We start from the raw sequence: 21,150 nt of genomic DNA on the forward strand, positions 1-21,150 counted from the left end.
AATCTTGAAACTTTTCAAAGCATTTTACATGAAATGCTTTTATGAATTCGGCCATAGTGTTTTTACCTGGTTAACGCTATTTTTTACGCCTTTTATACCAACATCAATACAACATTCATAGCAACATGCGCAGTTGGAATGAAGGGCTTATTACAGAGTGTCAAGATGGAAAGCTCGAACATGGGACCGCTACTCAACACAAAGAAGACAAAGATATTGACTTCTGCCAGGTACTACCGGGACACATTTGAGATGGCGGCAATGAACTGGAAGTTGTAAAGGGCTTCAACCTACTAGGATCGATGATCACTCAAGATGCAGTACGACACCTGAAGTCAATAGGAGAATAGCTATGGGCAAATCAACAATGAAGTCACTGGACAAGGTCTTCAAATCGAGGAACATTTTACTTGCGATGAAGACATGGCTCCTACATAGTTTGGTCTTTTTTGTGTTAACATGCGGATGCGAAACCTGGATGATAAAGAAAGAATTGACGCCTTAGAAATATGGTGCTGAAGAAGGATACTATCAATACCATGAATGGCAAGAAGAACAAACAAATCAATTTTGGACCAAATTAAGCCAGACACGTCACTCGAAGCAAGGATCACCAAGCTACGACTTGCCTACTTTACACACATCATATGAAAAGAGCAATTACTGGAGAAGAACAACATGGTCGGAAGAATAAAAGGAACAAGGCGAAGAGGAAGACCAACAACTGATGGGTTGATACTATCAAGAAAACGGTGGTGGAGACACTAGTGGACCTATCTAAACTTGCACAAGATCGATTTTCCTACAGAGCGTTCATCCATCAAGTCACCATGGCTCGAGATCGAGCTGAAGACCGTTAAAAAAATAAAATACCAATGTGGCACCTGAGGAGTCCGGTTGCCACAATGGCATTGCCTCCCTCACAAGGGGGTGATGCCTTGCCTGGAAGCAAGGAGGGGTCCCCTAATCAGGTTTTGCTAGCATGCAACACTTTCCTGGCTCCAGACCAGCAAGGGGAGCTCCTCCCCTTAGCAACTGGGATCTGGAGGCGGGCTTAGTTAGTGTGAGGAGAGCAGAGAGGAGTTGAAGTCAGGACGTCGACGAGGAAAGACCCAGGGAGTGGAGCTGCACTGCAGTTCACCCCAGAGGGAAGCACAGAAGAACCAGACACAGGAGTCCGAGGTTGTGGGGCACCGAAAGCCCAGCAGCAGAAACCGGAGGGCAGGAGACTGCAGGTCTCCTTGCCCCATCAGATGCTCGGAGACTCAGCAGCTCGATAGGGCCCAGCACCGCCACGGGGGAGCGACACTCCAGGAAGGCCGTACGGGTGAGCACAAAGACGTTTTACTCAGGGACGTGGGCCACAGCACAGCTATACGCAGCCGGAAGGCCTACAACTTCACCTGGCTAGATGGATCCCCCAACTTGCTTCCAGGCCGCCCGGACCTCTACTACCAGTTAGTACCTGTGCCCCGGTCTGCCTAACCACCGCAAGTAAAGATAAAGGAAACCGCCATTAAGTTGTGGACTGATTATTGACTGCGTCATCCTCTGCACCACACCGCATAGCAACATCTATAAAATCACTACTTCCTGCCCTGGAGCTGAGCTCTGCTTGTGGAGAGCCGAACCAACTCTGCTGCACTAACAACGGCTCCTGAGGTTCTGCACAGCAGCGGCGGCTCCATATAGCCGCATACGACAGGTGGTGTCACGAACTGTATATAAACACTATAAATCCCCTGTAAATATCTCCTTTTATTGACCGCCCTGGGTCACAGACCGGGTCACCGCCACTGTGACATCTTCCCTAGTAACGACCCGCCCGGCACCGAGTACCCCACGACCCAGGGGGCGCATCACCAACACCTTGCACTTTCACTTGCTCTTATTAGTGTGGGGAAAATTTAATCAGCTATTGCCTGAAGATATAGATCTGCAGCTTAGTACACAAGCGATATTCACTTCAGTATGCAAGTTTTCCACTTGAAATGTATTTGTCACAGTTTCAATCACATTTGCTTGTAGAGCCTTTACCAATGACGTGAGAACATTAGTAAGATTTACCATGCATCTTGGACTGCTTTACTGTCCTTTTTATGTCTACTGTAATGTAACACTTCCACTAGAAACAGTCAAGCAAAAGGTGTATAGATTTTTAGTCAATGGGCCTTTAAGATCAAGGAAAGAGTTAAAAGCTCTGTTGTATTTTCTTTATGGTAAATTGATCCCCCTTATTCTTTTGGGTAAAAGCAGAGTGAAAGAAAATCCTGCCTCTCCATGAGACACCTGGGCTCTTGCATAATCATCTGTCATGTTGTGTTGAGCCTTTAAGTGGCCCTCAAGGACTAGAGTTTATATTACAAGATGGGATAATGCAGACCGGTTCTGCACTTTCCTTTTATTTACTACAGTATTTATTTTTCTTAGCAGAGTTGGGTTTGTCAGTGCGTGAGTTAATTTTGTCATTTGAATAATGTGCTGTGACATTTCTATGTGTTATCTGTGGTTTTCCATAGGAAACCTCCAAACTCAGCGATCATGGTGCACAAATGAATGGTTAAGTGACATCTGTAAAGTAGCCGGTTGCTCTGTTCACTGGTTATTATATATATCTTTCGTGGTAATCTTTCATTGCACGCTCCTCAGCGTTCAGTAGTGAACACTGCTCACAGAGCAAGAAGAAATTAATGGGCCAGTGGCCTTCAAAATACACCTGCCGGCCCAAGCACTATGGTCCCCGTAAATTTGCCCGTGGGCCATATAAAATGTCATCAAGGGCCGTAAATAGCCCCCGGGCCTGAGGTCCCCCACCCCTGCCTTAGATACTGTGGTGAACAGAGACCATGGCACTTAAGTGGTTAGACAAAGATTCCTGTCACCACCGTTGGGCAACCATGAGCCCGATGGGTTGTCTCACTCCAGCCTGCGGCCCATGAGGAAGCCCTCAGTTTGGTTCTGTGCTATGGGGCTCCTGGATTAAAATATACTGCCTTGAACAGGACAGCTATTTTTTAGAGACAGCATGGTCTTCATGAGAAAATGTAGTATTTCTAGCTTTTCACTCCCAGGCTGCAAACTCCAAACTATGTAATTCTACTGGCTTATAGCCTTATGGCTGGCTGGTAATAGAGGGGACGTCCACAAGTGTTGGAAACCAAGCGGCATTTCCATCAGGCGTCTCATGATGGAAAATCAGCTGCTTATTACAGAACCAGTTTTGTGGATGAGATTTTATGAAATCTTATCTATGTGCAGCGAGGAAAACCCACAATGTAAATTGATGGCCACATTATGCTTTATGCAGAAGCTTGTTGGTGTGGCTGGCACTTCTCTGATTTGTTGCATTAGCCATTTTTGGAAAAGTGACTGCAAGAAGAGGAAATAATTAAGTTGTCAATATAATAATAGCCTTTCATAAGATAAAAATATCAATTACCAAACAATGGCTTCTACTTTTACTTTTGAGTTACTAATAGATGAATTTCATTTTTTAAATGGAATCTTATGAAAATGTATTATGTTTTCATGCCCGCTAGGCGTGCCAGTTTAAAGTGGTTTTCCAGATTCAGTTACAAGTTGCCTTTGCTAATCACTGCTAACAATGTGAAAAGAACCATTGAATTTAATGGGAAAAGCAGGTGCCAGAAGGTCAAACAGGGATCCTGGTTCTCCCAATAGCTGAGGATCTCTAATGCATTTATGGATATATTTGGTGATATGCCATGTGTGATTAGGGACTATCCCTTAAACTCTTTGAATCTCGCACACAAGACTCATATGATGTATAATTGTGTTGTATAAAGAAAGGGACATCGGTAACCTGCTGACCAGTGCCGATCAGTTCTACAGAACCATTTTATTCCGTCAGACATATGCAATGTTAATATCCATCATTTCTGTTATTTTGACTGTGATGTTAATTATTTCACCATCTGCTCTAAAAGGCGCTTCCAGCTCGGCCCTTTGTGTGGCAATTTAATGCATTTGGCGCCACCTAGTGTAAGAACTTCAAGCTGTCTCTGTGGCTTGGTGTATAGTCAACCAAAACACTTGGCTTTACAATTGCGTGACATGCAGAATCCCAATGTTCTGCATAAAAAAGCTGCATCAAATCTGCTTTTAAAAAAAAAAAAACCTTAGTGGAAAACATAACAAAAAATATAACAAAAACGGAATAATCAGTCCAGTTTGCTATTGTGTATTTAGATGCGCGGATCTGCAGAAAAAAATGCAGTCGGAAAATTGTAACTTTTCTGTACGTGGGAACATGGCCTTGTTGATCTGACTCAAGGTTGGATTCCATCATTTGGGGACCACTTTTCTGAAAGTGGAAAACTCCTTTATTTAATAGGAATTAATGTACATTTAGCATTTGCAAGATTTCGCTCGTTTTCAGTCAATGTCTCTAAATTCTAACAAGTTGTTGTTTTATTTTTTTCAGGTGCAGTGACTGTGGCGTATCCTTATCCCACCGCTATTATGAAAAAGATGGGAGACTGTTTTGTAAAAAGCATTATTGGGCACGATTTGGTGGCATGTGCCAAGGCTGCTCTGAGCATATTACCAAAGGACTAGTTATGGTAAGAAATCAAAATGCTGTTTTGTCACTTGTCTGATCTAAACTGTTGTCTTCAAAAAGTCAAGGGGTTAACACTACTCCCAGGTTCTTCCTGTACACAGCTGGGCAAAGCTTTTCTAGGGCAATGGTGGATACACAGCAATGGTGTTCAGGGCTCCAGAGAAAATGCAATACTCAAGTCCAGCAGTAGAAAATAATCCACGGCACTCACCCTTCTGCTTTTAAAGGGAATCTGTCAGCAGGTTTTTGCTATGTAATCTGAAGACAGCAGGAGATAGAGGCTGAAACACAGAATTCAGGGATGTGTCACTTGTCAAAGTGTGTGCTGCTGTTTACTGACTGTGAAGGATTTATCACCAAGAGATTAACAATGCTGGACTACATTAGTTCGACAACGCCCCCTTCCCGTGATAGGCACCTCACTGTCTATGGACTTTGTACATACAGAGCCTGGTGTGGGTGGGGTTAGCTGTGGTGTGGGCGGGGTTAGCTTCCTCAGCTCTGCTTCTTTCTAAATCTAAAAACTCTGATTGTGTGAGAACGGCGGCACCCAGTAAACTAAGTGATACATCATTGGATTCAGCTTCTCATTTCCTACATCATCCTGCTCTCAGATGAGGTAGCAAAAACCTGCTGACAGATTCCATTTAATACATAAATCCTCTTTATTTCGTGCAGAAACACCAGTGGAATAAATAACACCACAGACAGCCTATGATTATATGAAATGGTGAGAAACAATTGTAGGCTGTCTGTGCTGTGTGTTATCCCACCGTAGTATGTGAACAAAATATAGAGGACTTTTATGGATCCAAAGCAGAAGAGTGAGTGCCGGGGATTATCCCCTACCACTGTAATAAACCGTCGTCTGTTTCCAGGAGAAATTTGAGACTAATGTTTCTTATTAAAGATTTGACCCTGATGTTTTTTGCTTTGATAGGTAGCAGGAGAGAACAAGTATCACCCAGAATGCTTTGTATGTTCTCGCTGTTCCTCTTTTATTGGTGATGGTGAGACATATGCCTTGGTGGAGCGTTCCAAGTTATACTGGTAAGAAAACATTCACATCCAAAATATTGATCCCAGTTTGATAGTCATTCATATACCCGACTAACTATCCCTATTATTTCATCCCAGGTGACTCATTACATAGACTGCACAGATACTGATAATCTAGATGGTTATTATTTCTTAAAGGAAAGCAGTCAGTACATTTTTATATAAGGTGGTAGTGGTATTGCTGTGTAGGCAATAATACCCCCCCAAAAATAATACCTTTTTCTGTTGAAGTCTGATGTGCTAGTTATGAGAAATCTAAGACGGAAGTCATATGCAAATAAACCTGGAAGAGCATTGGGGGTGTGTCAGTGCACTGACACTGCTTCTTCCAAGTGTATAGACTAGACATACCCCCATGCACTTTCAGCCTAATTTGTATATGGCTTCCACATTAGATTTCTCTTGACTAGTGGAGTCGGTGTCCATTTTGTAGGAGTCAGAGTCAGTATGAAATGGACCGACTCCGACTCTTAAAATATATAATAAATTGTGTACAGTAGCACAATGCAGGATGTGCTGTAAATGTTTTCATAAGAATTTGGGAAAGTTATGAAATGTCTAAGGATCACGGCTTTTAGTTGAGATGAATCTGTGCTGCACTTTATGTACACGCTCAGTAGTGAGGCCGGGCTGTGGAGTCAGGGAAATTGAGGAGTCGGAGTTGGAGGATTAGCTTATTGACTCCACAGCCCTGTTAATATATAAATATACACTTGAATCAGGCAGATATACAAATATACAACAGTGCAATTAATAACCTAATTAGGATATAAAGTGATTTTTTGCAAATATAGTACACTTAATGTTATAATCCCCCTGATGAAGAGAGGACGAAAAGTGCTCTGGGGCAGCAGCAGCATTACATGTAGGTGCTCTATAAGATTATAACATTAAGTGTACTTTATTTGACTCTATATGGGATTTCACCTAGTGTCCACTACTTACATACAGTATATAAAGAGCGTGTTAACAGGTTCCCTTTAAAGTATGTAATACTGCTGACTTTGGTTCACAGTTTATATAATTTACAGAAGACTCTTCAAAATATTGTACTCATTCATCAAAATAACAAATAGATCACAAATAACTGATTGCATATATTGAATGCATTTATTACACATTCATGTGACAGGTGATTGGGAAAACTTATAGAAACTAATACATATAGTCCTGCTCATCCCTATTGGCATCCATGAAGTTTAAGTACATAATGTAGAATATCTCCTGAAAAAAATGAATCACATGAAACAGTTTTTGTATAGAGCACGCGTGTTAAATATAAATGAGCACATGATAAACAATAATTTAACACAAAAAACAATGGAAGGGAAAAATAGAAAAACCTAAAGCTTGCTGTGCCACTGGTATTGCACACTTTTTACTTTAATTTAGTATAAAAACACATTTTGACTCGCCTGTGGTAAATCACAAAAGGGATTCTCCTGTGATTAATCATTGTTTTAAAAAGCCACATGGTAGGCCCTGTTCCGTTGTCACAATGGTGAAGACAAAAGGAGCTGTCTGAGGACATCAGAACTGTTATTATTAGCAAATATAAGACTTCCAAAGGGTATAAGGCCATCTCCAAAGAGCTTGGTATCCCAGTTTCAACAGTGCGCAATGTTATTAAGAAGTTTGCCAAGCATGGAACCGTCAAGAACCTTCCTGGACGTGGGGGAAAGAGGAAAATTGACAAGAGATGTCTTCGAAGGTTGGTGCGAATGGTGGAAAAACCACCACATCCAAAGACTTGAAGGGCAACCTGGAACAGTCTGGGGTCATGGTTTCAACAAGTATCATACGCCGCATACTAAACCAAGCAGAGCTTTATGGGCAAAGGCCAAGGAAGAAACCACTGCTGAAGAAAAGACATAAAAAGGAACGACTGATCTTTGCCTAAGAGTACCTTGACAAACCACAATCCTTCTGGAAAAATGTTCTGTGGACACATGAAACAAAAATAGAGCTTTTTGGCAATGCAAAGCAACAGTTTGTTTACAGACGGCGCAATGAAGCTTATAAGGAAAAGAACAACCAACTGTTAAGCATGGTGGAGGATCCATAAGGCTGTGGGGTTGCTTTGCTGCGTCTGGTACTGGAGGCCTTGACCATATCACAGGATTCATGAAATCAGAGAATTATCTAGAAATTTTAGAACGAAATGTCATACCCAGTGTAATAAAATTTGGTTTAAGTTTAAGATCATGGGTCCTGCAGCAAGACAATGACCCAAAGCACACATCCAAAAGTACACAGGAATGGACTGACAAAGAAAAAATGGGCTGTTTTAAAATAACCAGCAATGAGTCCTGACCTCAATCCCATTGAAAATCTTCGGGGTGAGCTGAAATCTGCCATTGGGAAAAAGAACCCTGCAAACATTCAAGAGCTTGAACAAACCACAAAGGAAGAGTGTGAGAAAATTCCATCTGAGAAGTGCAAGAAGCTTATAGATGACTACAAGAAGTTTATAGATGGCTACAAGAAACGTTTGTAGGCTGTCATCAATGCCAAAGGGTGTGCAACCAAGTATTAATTAGGGGGGCCTTTATTGCTGCACATGTTGTTTATTCTGTTTCTTCTTTGAAATTGCAACATGAAAGTTGTTTTATTGTTGTATTACTTTGGTTCACTAATTAAAAAATCCTGAGGATATAACTTTGGTACATTTATTTCTAAAGATATTGTACAGTCTATGAAAAAAATGAAGGGGTGCCAATAATGGTGAGCAGCACTGTATCTACAGTAGGTACACGGCTAGTCAGATTGCAGCCATAATTTTTGTATTGAATGTTAGAATATAAACCCTCTGATCTGATTAATTCTTTTTTCATGAAAAAGTTCATAATCTACTGATTGATGTAATTTCATGCATAATGTCAGACATGTAACATAATTATTCCTCTTGACAGTGGACCGTGCTATTACCAGATCTCCCTGACCCCAGTAATTGACTCTCCAGTCTCTCGATCGCCCCACACGGTAACCCTGGTGTCTCTTCCTGCATCTGATGGGAGACGTGGTCTTTCCATTTCCATCACTCCATCATGTGCGGAGCATTCTCACACTGTGCGAGTCCGTGAGTAAGTATCTCATACTGTTTGGAACATGAAAATTGTGTTCAACGCTCCGCTCTTCTCTTTAAAAAATGAGATGTTCTAATACAGGGATATCAAACTCAAATACACAGAGGGCCAAATTAAAAGCTTGGACAAAGTTGTGGGCCCACCTTGATATATATTAAAAAATTATCTACAATTGAGGAAGTTTTTCATTTATCATCAAATATAACAATGAAACTTTTCACATGGAAACAAACTGAAAGGGATTGTCCCACGAACAAAGTACATTTTAATTAATAGATCTTAGAATAAAATATTGGAATAATACATTATGTAAGAGCAGTAAAAGGCATATGGCCCAATGACCTAATTTAAATATTAGGATAAAAAACCTTGAATAATACAGATAATAAGTTATGATGCCAATTAAAGTGTCATCCCCCCAAACACAGTAAGATATCCCTGCAGTGAGTTCCTCCACAGTACTCTCCACACGCATGGTATGATGACCCTACTGTACCCCCCCAAAGAATAGTGACCCCATTAGAGTATGATTCTCCAACTGTGATCCCCACATAGCCCTCCATACAGTATAATGGCCACAAAGTGTTCCAAACAGTATAATGGGCCCCACATAGTCCCCAATACAGTATAATAGCCTCACATAGTGACCCGCCCGGCATCGCGGACCAAATATATGTGGGGGTCCTGTTCGGCGCCGTGGGCCAAATATACTCAGCCTGTGGGCCAAATTTGGCCCGCTGGTCAGAGTTTGACATATGTGCTCTAATATATATATATATATCTGTATATATAGATATATATATATATTTATCTGTTCCATTTTTAGCTGCTAAATGGTTGGGACTTAGCTAAGGTGCCAGACGTAACAATGTTTGTTTCCTACTACTGACAGGGCAGAGCGAGGAGGCTCCTGCTGCTGACAGGGCAGAGGGGGGAGGCTCCTGCTGCTGACAGGGCAGAGGGGGGAGGCTCCTGCTGCTGACAGGGCAGAGGGGGAAGGCTCCTGCTGCTGACAGGGCAGAGGGGGGAGGCTCCTGCTGCTGACAGGGCAGAGGGGGGAGGCTCCTGCTGCTGACAGGGCAGAAGGGGGAGGCTCCTGCTGCTGACAGGGCAGAGGGGGGGAGGCTCCTGCTGCTGACAGAGCTGAGGGGGGAGGCTCCTGCTGCTGACAGGGCAGGGGGGAGAGGCTCCTGCTGCTGACAGGGCAGAGGGGGGAGGCTCCTGCTGCTGACAGGGCAGAGGGGGGAGGCTCCTGCTGCTGACAGGGCAGAGGGGGGAGGCTCCTGCTGCTGACAGGGCAGAGGGGAGAGGCTCCTGCTGCTGACAGGGCAGAGGGGGGAGGCTCCTGCTGCTGACAGGGCAGAGGGGGGAGGCTCCTGCTGCAGCCAATTATCTTACAGAATATGCAACAAAATCCAATCAAGACAAAGTAAAAAAAATTAAGGAAGGAATCGCTGACATTTTTTTTTTCATTTATTCTTTTACTTATAACCCACATAACACTATATGTCAATGAAATAGACACTTAAAATTTCAGACTAGTGGGAAAGCAAGACATATTTCTTCAATTTTTTTATTATTTTGTCAGATGTTTCCATGGAAACCATTCTTCTATGCTCTTTGATTAGGTCAGTTTGACCCATCCTGATGCCAGCAGAATTTTTTTCTAAAAGTTACTTGATTTTTTATGTACTTTCTGTTATCTTTACAAGATGTGGGTGTAGGGAGGAATCTGATCATCTCTTTGCTTCTACATATTTTCAGCTAATCTCACTGAATGTTCTTCTGCTGTGGTGATATAGTAAATGCTGTGATTGAAGAGGTTGTCTAGTTTAGAAAACTCTTACATTCACTGACAGATAACTGTGTTAAAACGACGCTGTTATGAAATCAGAAAGCTCCTTTAAATACAATGCGTGATCAGAAAATGACTTTGCTGGTTAAATCAGGTTTCCTGTTAGAGATACTCTTTTAATTTTGTGTTTAATTTTTTATATAGCTACCAGTATAAGCAGGGTCGGACTGGGGTGTCTGGGGCACACAGGGGTAATTGACTCTAGGGGCCCACCCTACAGCTATATGCACATACTGTACCTGTTAGCCATTATTCCCTTTATAGGGGAGCGTTGACTGTAAAGCACAGGCGGCTCCTGCACATCTACCGTGCACATGCTATAACTGGAGTGTACACGGAATTACGGTAGTTTGCATTAAAGGGTTTTTTGATGAAAACAAATCATCACTGATCCACATGTTGGAAACCGCATAGATCGCAAGAATGGGGAATTTTATCCCCATTTCAAAATGAAGCGGCACGTTGGATGTCTGACCGCAGTTCCATTCATCCTCTTTGGGGTCTTACAGAAAAACCCAAGTGCAGTCCCTTACATAATGAATGGATCAGTGGTTGAGTCGCACATGCCGCTCCATGCTAATGAGGATAAAAGCTCCACATTCTTAAGATCGGTGCATGTCCCAGCAGTCAGACCCCCAATCAATAACTTATCACTTATCCTTTGGCCTCGTTCACACGTTCACTATTTGGTCAGTATTTTACATCAGTATTTAGAAGACAAAACCAGGAGTAGAAAAATCAGTGGAAAAGTATAATAGAAACACGTCACCACTTCGGCATTTATCACCCAGTCCTGGTTTTGTCTTACAAATACTGATGTAATATACTGACCAAATACCGAATGTGTGAACAGGGTCTTAGGATAGGCGATTACTTGTTTTCACCATAGAACACCTGTAAGTGCATATTTGCTACTGTGTAATACTCACAGGACAGGGATGGGTTAAAAATCCAAGTATTTAATCTCTTTGGAAATCAAGAATCTTCCCCTTATTGATATCAGAGAGAACAAATGGCCGCCATACACAACACAATCCACTATACCAAGACCCATACCACCACATACAAGGGATAAATACTGCCACACCATGACCAGACTACATATTAACACCACATTGTGATACTACATACAAGGAACCAATAACGCCACACTATGACCAGACCACATAGTGACTGAATACCACATACAGGCAATTAATACAGTCACACCATGACAAGACCACATAGAGACTGAATAATAGTCACACCATATACAAGGAACAAATACCTCCACACCATGACCAGATCATATATTACCACCACATAGCGACCAAATAATACAATACTGATCATTAATAAAAAACACAATACTAATAACACTAATGTTATCACTGGTGACATTATACACAGGAGCTCTGTATATATTGTCAGTGTACAGGAAATACAGGGATCACCGGTGACATTACAGCATACACAGAGTACCCGTATATGCCGTAATACAGGTATATATAGGTGATACAGTGACCATCTCCATACAGAATTATGGGCCCTATGTAATGCTGCTCCATACAGTATATTGGCCCCATATGATGCTGCTCCATACAGTATATTGGCCCCATATGATACTGCTCCATACAGTATATTGGCCCCATGCTGCTCCATGCAGTATATTGGCCCAATGCTGCTCCATGCAGTATATTGGCCCCGTATGATACTGCTCCATACAGTATATTGGCCCCATGTAATGCTGCTCCATACAGTATATTGGCCCCATATGATACTGCTCCATAACGTATATTGGCCCCATGCTGCTCCATACAGTATATTGGCCCCATGCTGCTCCATACAGTATATAGGCCCCATATGATGCTGCTCCATACAGTATATAGGCCCCATATGATGCTGCTCCATACAGTATATTGGCCCCATGTAATGCTGCTCCATAAAGTATATTGGCCCCATGCAGCTCCATATAGTATATTGACCCCATATGATGCTGTTCCATACAGTATATTGGCCCCATGTAATGTTGCTCCATACAGTATTTTGGCCCCATGTTTCTCCATACAATATATTGGCCCCATGTTGCCCATACAATATATTGGCCCCATGCTGCTGCATTCAGTATATTGGCCTCATGCTGCTCCATACAGTATATTGGCCTCATGCAGCTCCATACAGTATATTGGCCCCATATGATACTGCTCCATACAGTATATTGGCCCCTTATGATACTGCTCCATACAGTATATTGGCCCCATGTAATGCTGCTCCATACAGTATATTGGCCCCATATGATACTGCTCCATACCGTATATTGGCCCCATGCTGCTCCATATAGTATATTGGCCCCATGCTGCTCCATACAGTATATAGGCCCCATATGATGCTGCTCCATACAGTATATTGGCCCCATGTAATGCTGCTCCATATAGTATATTGGCCCCATGCTGCTCCATACAGTATATAGGCCCCATATGATGCTGCTCCATACAGTATATTGGCCCCATGTAATGCTGCTCCATACAGTATATTGGCCTCATGCAGCTCCATACAGTATATTGGCCCCATGCTGCTACATACAGTATGTTGGCCCCATGTTGCTCCATACAGTATATTGGCCCCATGCTGCTCCATACAGTATATTGGCCCCATGTTGCTACATACAATATATTGGCCCCATGTTGCTCCATACAGTATATTGGCCCTATTCTGCTCCATACAGTACATTGGCTCCATTCTGCTCCATACAGTATATTGGCCCCATGCTGCTACATACAGTATGTTGGCCCAATGTTGCTCCATACAGTATATTTTCCCCATGTTGCTCCGTACAGTATATTGGCCTCATGCTGCTCCATATAGTATATTGGCCCCATGTTGCCCCATACAGTATATTGGCCCCATGCTGCTCCGTACAGTATATTGGCCCCATGCTGCTCCCCTTCAGTATATTGGCCCCATACTGCTCCATACAGTATATTGGCCCCATGTAATGCTGCTCCATACAGTATGTTGGCCCCCATGATGCTGCTCCATACAGTATATTGGCACCATGTAATGCTGCTCCATACAGTATATTGGCCTCATCCTGCTCCATACAGTATATTGGCCCCATGCTGCTGCATACAGTATATTGGCCCCATGCTGCTCCATACAGTATATGGGCCCCCATGGTGCTGCTCCATACAGTATATGGGCCCCCATGGTGCAGCTCCATGCAGTATATGGGCCCCCATGGTGCTGCTCCATACAGTATATGGGCCCCCATGGTGCAGCTCCATACAGTATATTGGCCCCCATGGTGCAGCTCCATACAGTATATTGGCCCCATGCTGCTCCATACAGTATATTGGCCCCATGCTGCTCCATACAGTATATAGGCCCCATAAGATGCTGCTCCATACAGTATATTGGCCCCATGTAATGCTGCTCCATACAGTATATTGGCCCCATGCAGCTCCATATAGTATACTGACCCCATATGATGCTGTTCTATACAGTATATTGGCCCCATGTAATGTTGCTCCATACAGTATTTTGGCCCCATGTTGCCCATACAATATATTGGCCCCATGTTGCCCATACAATATATTGGCCAAATGCTGCTGCATTCAGTATATTGGCCTCATGCAGCTCCATACAGTATATTGGCCTCATGCAGCTCCATACAGTATATTGGCCTCATGCTGCTCCATACAGTATATTGGCCTCATGCAGCTCCATACAGTATATTGGTCCCATGCTGCTACATACAGTATGTTGGCCCCATGTTGCTCCATACAGTATATTGGCCCCATGCTGCTCCATACAGTATATTGGCCTCATGCAGCTCCATACAGTATATTGGTCCCATGCTGCTACATACAGTATGTTGGCCCCATGTTGCTCCATACAGTATATTGGCCCCATGCTGCTCCATACAGTATATTGGCCCCATTTTGCTACATACAATATATTGGCCCCATGTTGCTCCATACAGTATATTGGCCCTATTCTGCTCCATACAGTATATTGGCCCCATGCTGCTCCATATAGTATATTGGCCCCATGCTGCTCCATACAGTATATAGGCCCCATATGATGCTGCTCCATACAGTATATTGGCCCCATGTAATGCTGCTCCATACAGTATATTGGCCCCATGCAGCTCCATATAGTATATTGACCCCATATGATGCTGTTCCATACAGTATATTGGCCCCATGTTGCCCATACAATATATTGGCCCCATGCTGCTCCATTCAGTATATTGGCCTCATGCAGCTCCATACAGTATATTGGCCTCATGCAGCTCCATACAGTATATTGGCCCCATGCTGCTACATACAGTATGTTGGCCCCATGTTGCTCCATACAGTATATTGGCCCCATGCTGCTCCATACAGTATATTGGCCCCATGTTGCTACATACAATATATTGGCCTCATGTTGCTCCATACAGTATATTGGCCCTATTCTGCTCCATACAGTACATTGGCTCCATTCTGCTCCATACAGTATATTGGCCCCATGCTGCTACATACAGTATGTTGGCCCAATGTTGCTCCATACAGTATATTTTCCCCATGTTGCTCCGTACAGTATATTGGCCTCATGCTGCTCCATATAGTATATTGGCCCCATGTTGCCCCATACAGTATATTGGCCCCATGCTGCTCCGTACAGTATATTGGCCCCATGCTGCTCCATACAGTATATTGGCCCCATACTGCTCCATACAGTATATTGGCCCCATGTAATGCTGCTCCATACAGTATGTTGGCCCCCATGATGCTGCTCCATACAGTATATTGGCACCATGTAATGCTGCTCCATACAGTATATTGGCCTCATCCTGCTCCATACAGTATATTGGCCTCATGTTGCTCCATACAGTATATTGGCCCCATGCTGCTGCATACAGTATATTGGCCCCATGCTGCTCCATACAGTATATGGGCCCCCATGGTGCTGCTCCATACAGTATATGGGCCCCCATGGTGCAGCTCCATGCAGTATATGGGCCCCCATGGTGCTGCTCCATACAGTATATGGGCCCCCATGGTGCAGCTCCATACAGTATATTGGCCCCCATGGTGCAGCTCCATACAGTATATTGGCCCCATGCTGCTCCATACAGTATATTGGCCCCATGCTGCTCCATACAGTATATAGGCTCCATAAGATACTGCTCCATACAGTATATTGGCCCCATGTAATGCTGCTCCATACAGTATTTTGGCCCCATGTTGCCCATACAATATATTGGCCAAATGCTGCTGCATTCAGTATATTGGCCTCATGCAGCTCCATACAGTATATTGGCCTCATGCAGCTCCATACAGTATATTGGCCTCATGCTGCTCCATACAGTATATTGGCCTCATGCAGCTCCATACAGTATATTGGTCCCATGCTGCTACATACAGTATGTTGGCCCCATGTTGCTCCATACAGTATATTGGCCCCATGCTGCTCCATACAGTATATTGGCCCCATTTTGCTACATACAATATATTGGCCCCATGTTGCTCCATACAGTATATTGGCCCTATTCTGCTCCATACAGTATATTGGCTCCATTCTGCTCCATACAGTATATTGGCCCCATGCTGCTCCATACAGTATATTTTCCCCATGTTGCTCCATACAATATATTTGCCCCATGCTGCTCCATACAGTATATTGGCCCCATGCTGCTCCATACAGTATATTGGCCCCACGCTGCTCCATACAGTATATTGGCCCCATGTTGCCCCATACAGTATATTGGCCCCATGCTGCTCTGTACAGTATATTGGCCCCATGCTGCTCCATACAGTATATTGGCCCCATGCTGCTCCATACATTATATTGGCCCCATGTAATGCTGCTCCATACAGTATATTGGCCCCCATGATGCTGCTCCTTACAGTATATTGGCCCCATATGATGCTGCTCCATGCAGTATATTGGCACCATGTAATGCTGCTCCATACAGTATATTGGCCTCATGCTGCTCCATATAGTATATTGGCCTCATGTTGCTCCATATAGTATATTGGCCCCATGCTGCTCCATACAGTTTATGGGCCCCCATGGTGCAGCTCCATACAGTATATGGGCCCCCTTGGTGCAGCTCCATACAGTATATGGGCTCCCATGATGCTGCTCCATACAGTATATGGGCTCCCATGGTGTAGCTCCATACAGTATATGGGCCCCCATGGTGCTGCTCCATACAGTATATGGGCCCCCATGGTGTTGCTCCATACAGTATATGGGCCCCCATGATGCTGCTCCATACAGTATATGGGCCATCATGGTGCAGCTTATACAGTATATGGGCCCCCATGGTGCAGCTCCATACAGTATATGGGCCCCCATGGTGCAGCTCCATACAGTATATGGGCCCCCATGGTGCAGCTCCATACAGTATATGGGCCCCCATGGTGCAGCTCCATACAGTATATGGACCCCCATGGTTCAGCTTCATACAATATATGGGCCATCATTTTGCAGCTCCATACAGTATATGGGCCCCCATGGTGCAGCTCCATGCAGTATATGGGCTCCCATGGTGCTGATCCATACAGTATATGGGTCCCCATGGTTCAGCTCCATACAGTATATGGGCCCCCATGGTGCAGCTCCATACAGTATATGGGCTCCCATGATGCTGCTCCATACAGTATATGGGCCCCCATGGTGCAGCTCCATACAGTATATTGGCCCCCATGATGCTGCTCCTTACTGTATATTGGCCCCATATGATGCTGCTCCATACAGTATATTGGCCCCCATAATGCTGCTCCTTACAGTATATTGGCCCCATGTGATGCTGCTCCATACAGTATATTGGCCCCATGCTGCTCCATACAGTATATTGGCCCCATGCTGCTCCATACAGTATATTGGCCCCATGCTGCTCCATACAGTACATTGGCCCCATGCTGCTCCATACAGTATATGGGCCCCCATGGTGCTGCTCCATACCGTATATGGGCCCCCATGGTGCTGCTCCATGCAGTATATGGGCCCCCATGATCCTGCTCCATACAGTATATAGGCCCCCATGGTGCAGCTCCATACAGTATATGGGCCCCCATGGTGCAGCTCCATACAGTATATGGGCCCCCATGGTGCATCTCCATACAGTATATGGACCCCCATGGTTCAACTTCATGCAGTATATGGGCCATCATGGTGCAGCTCCATACAGTATATGGGCCCCCATGGTGCAGCTCCATACAGTATATGGGCCCCCATGGTGCTGCTCCATACAGTATATGGGCCCCCATGGTGCTGCTCCATACAGTATATGGGCCCCCATGATCCTGCTCCATACAGTATATGGGCCCCCATGGTGCAGCTCCATACAGTATATGGGCCCCCATGGTGCAGCTCTTTACAGTGTATGGGCCCACATGGTGCATCTCCATACAGTATATGGACCCCCATGGTTCAGCTTCATACAGTATATGGGCCATCATGGTGCAGCTCCATACAGTATATGGGCCCCCATGGTGCAGCTCCATACAGTATATGGGCTCCCATGATGCTGCTCCATACAGTATATGGGCCCCCATGGTTCAGCTCCATACAGTATATGGGCCCCCATGGTTCAGCTCCATACAGTATATGAGCCCCCATGGTTCAGCTCCATACAGTATTTTTGCCCTCATGGTGCAGCTCCATACAGTATATGGGCCCCCATGGTGCAGCTCCATATAGTATATGGGCCCCCATGGTGCTGCTCCATACAGTATATGGGCCACCATGGTGCAGCTCCATACAGTATTTGGGCCATCATGGTGCTGCTCCATACAGTATATGGGCCCCCATGGTGCAGCTCCATATAGTATATGGGCCCCCATGGTGCAGCTCCATATAGTATATGGGCCCCCATGGTGCTGCTCCATACAGTATATGGGCCCCCATGGTGCAACTCCATATAGTATATGGGCCCCCATGGTGCAGCTCCATACAGTATTTGGGCCATCATGGTGCTGCTCCATACAGTATATGGGCCCCCAAGGTTCAGCTCCATACAGTATTTTTGCCATCATGGTGCAGCTCCATACAGTATATGGGCCCCCATGGTGCAGCTCCATATAGTATATGGGCCCCCATGGTGCTGCTCCATACAGTATATGGGCCCCCATGGTGCAGCTCCATACAGTATATGGGCCCCCATGGTGCAGCTCCATACAGTATTTGGGCCATCATGGTGCTGCGCCATACAGTATATGGGCCCCCATGGTTCAGCTCCATACAGTATTTGGGCCATCATGGTGCTGCGCCATACAGTATATGGGCCCCCATGGTTCAGCTCCATACAGTATTTGGGCCATCATGGTGCAGCTCCATACAGTATATGGGCCCCCATGGTGCTGCTCCATACAGTATATGGGCCCCCATGGTTCAGCTCCATACAGTATTTGGGCCATCATGGTGCTGCGCCATACAGTATATTGGCCCCTTGTAATGCTGTAAACATAAAAAAAAAAAAAAACTAACACTCACCTCTCCCGTTCCCCTCCAGGTTCGGTGTACTCAGCGCGTCTTCTGACTTTGCAGTGGTCAGAGCAGAGGGATTTAGTGACGTCACTTCACCCTCTGCCCTGAGATGTCAGAATCAGAAGACGCTGACATCACTGGAGCTGCAGGGAATGAGGAGGAGAGGTAAATATTTGAGGAGGAGAGGTGGGAGCTCTCCCTGGGGTGGGGGCTCTCCTAGATGGGGGGGCTTTCCCTCCCGCCACTCATAGGCCAAATATCGTGCAGGTGTCCCTCCCCACCCGGGGCCCCAGCACTTACATGGGTGCGCCGGGTGGTGACGCGGCCGCTGGCAATGGTCATCGCGCCGGGCATGTGCGCGTGCGCCCCTGCCTTCCGCACATTTAAAAAATTTTTTTGCTCTTCTTCTCTGGGGCAGTGGGGGCTGGGTACCCACTGGGCATTTCACCAGTACCCCACCAGGCCAGTCCGACCCTGCGTATAAGAAAAGAAATCTTGAAATTTTCACACTGGCCACTAAACCTAATACAAGATGCATACTTCCTGTTCTGTACAGATGACTTTTCAGTAGTCTCATCACCACAGACAAGATTACAATGACACATAACATTTCTATATATAGTATAAAACACAGGAGGGACCATTCACACGAGGTGATATCACAGCTCACCTCCTCCCCTTCCTTCCCAATGACCTCTGCCCCAATCAGAGCATGTCTAGGAAAGTCTTCTGTGGAAGTCAGTGAGTCAGAGCCTGTACGGTATGCTGCTGCTGATGTCCATATGACTTCTGGAAAGTGATCTGTAAAGAACAGAAGGTAGCAGTCCAATATAACAGCTGTTTATATGTCCGTGTTTTTTTAATGTTGGCGACATTTCCATTTTTGATCCGAATCATGAAAATCACCCATAAAAGTCTGTGGGACTGTGAAAATCACCTGTAGCTCACAGATGGCCTCAGTGTGTAATCAATGTTCTGTCCAGGATTAACATTGTAATACATAGGAGAAGCTTTGTAATTTATTTATCTATTCATGAAAATCACTGATGAAACACTGATAGTAAAAACTGACACTGACCAAACACTGATGAAAATTGGATCCAAAACACTGATGAACAACGGTCTATGCTTTTACATATGAGAAAAATCATTGCCGTCCAAATGAGTCCTTAGGCCACATTCACACGTTCAGTATTTGGTCAGTATTTTATCTCAGTATTTGTAAGACAAAACCAGGAGTGGGTGATAAATACAGAAGTGGTGACTTGTTTCTATTATACTTTTCCACTCCTGATTTTGGCTTACAAATACTGATGTAAAATACTGACCAAATACTGATAGTGTGAATGTGGCCTTAGGCTAAGTGGTCTGTGTGAAAATTGCAAGATTTCGATATTTTATTTTAATAATTGATACTGAAATGGAAACTAATAAGAAAACGACATTATCAAAATGTTTTTAAAAATACATTTATGCATAAAAAAATGATTTATACAATAGGCCGTTTTCTGATAAATAGAGATGAGCGAATCCGAACTTAAAAGTTCAGGGTTCGTACTGGACAGTTAATGTCCTGTGCTAAACACCGAACATGGACTTCTCCCGGAAGTCCGTTGCAATATTCGAAGTTCCTGGGAAAGTGAGTGAAAGTGCTCCAAAGTTTGGGTCCCTATTGTTTTCAATGGGGTTCGGGTTCTGGTTGAAGTTCGGGTACAGTTCTGGTACCCGAACCAAACTTTGGACTAAAGTTCCATTGGGTACCAGAACCCGAACGTCCATGAGGCCGCTCACCCCTAGTGATGACATATTCTAGTTAAGCCTTATATGATTGTAGTAGAGAACAGTCACTGAGGAGTAGAAGTATACTAATTGAATGATGAGGCTCTTGAGACCTGAGGAACTAAATCATTAGATATTTTGGTCAGATTCAGCAATGAGCAATATTTTACATTTTCCTTTTTTCCAGGTCATTAAAATAGTTTATTAAAATGACTTTGCTTTGACAATACATTGGATCTGTCCATTTAAAAAAAAAGAATCTTGTTTTAATTACATGGCGAATTCAAACCACATGTTAGCTTTTGTTAGTGACATGGTTTATGTTCCAG

At 44.3% G+C, this 21,150-nt stretch overlaps 1 protein-coding gene across 2 annotated transcripts in view; it reads left to right on the top strand.

Annotated features, from left to right (window-relative positions):
* The window catches only part of LIMK1 (LIM domain kinase 1), a 144,423-nt gene that overhangs the window by 75,433 nt on the left and 47,840 nt on the right, over positions 1 to 21,150 (top strand). For both annotated transcript variants that reach the window (XM_073667602.1, XM_073667604.1), the window contains 3 exons: positions 4,445 to 4,583; positions 5,523 to 5,632; positions 8,554 to 8,724. In XM_073667602.1, coding sequence (XP_073523703.1) covers positions 4,445 to 4,583; positions 5,523 to 5,632; positions 8,554 to 8,724 — 420 coding nt within the window. The remainder of the gene's footprint in view (positions 1 to 4,444; positions 4,584 to 5,522; positions 5,633 to 8,553; positions 8,725 to 21,150) is intronic.

This window comes from Phyllobates terribilis, unplaced genomic scaffold, assembly GCF_046119375.1.
Source record: "Phyllobates terribilis strain yellow unplaced genomic scaffold, ASM4611937v1 Scaffold_2__4_contigs__length_985480577, whole genome shotgun sequence".
Classification (NCBI taxonomy): domain Eukaryota; kingdom Metazoa; phylum Chordata; class Amphibia; order Anura; family Dendrobatidae; genus Phyllobates; species Phyllobates terribilis.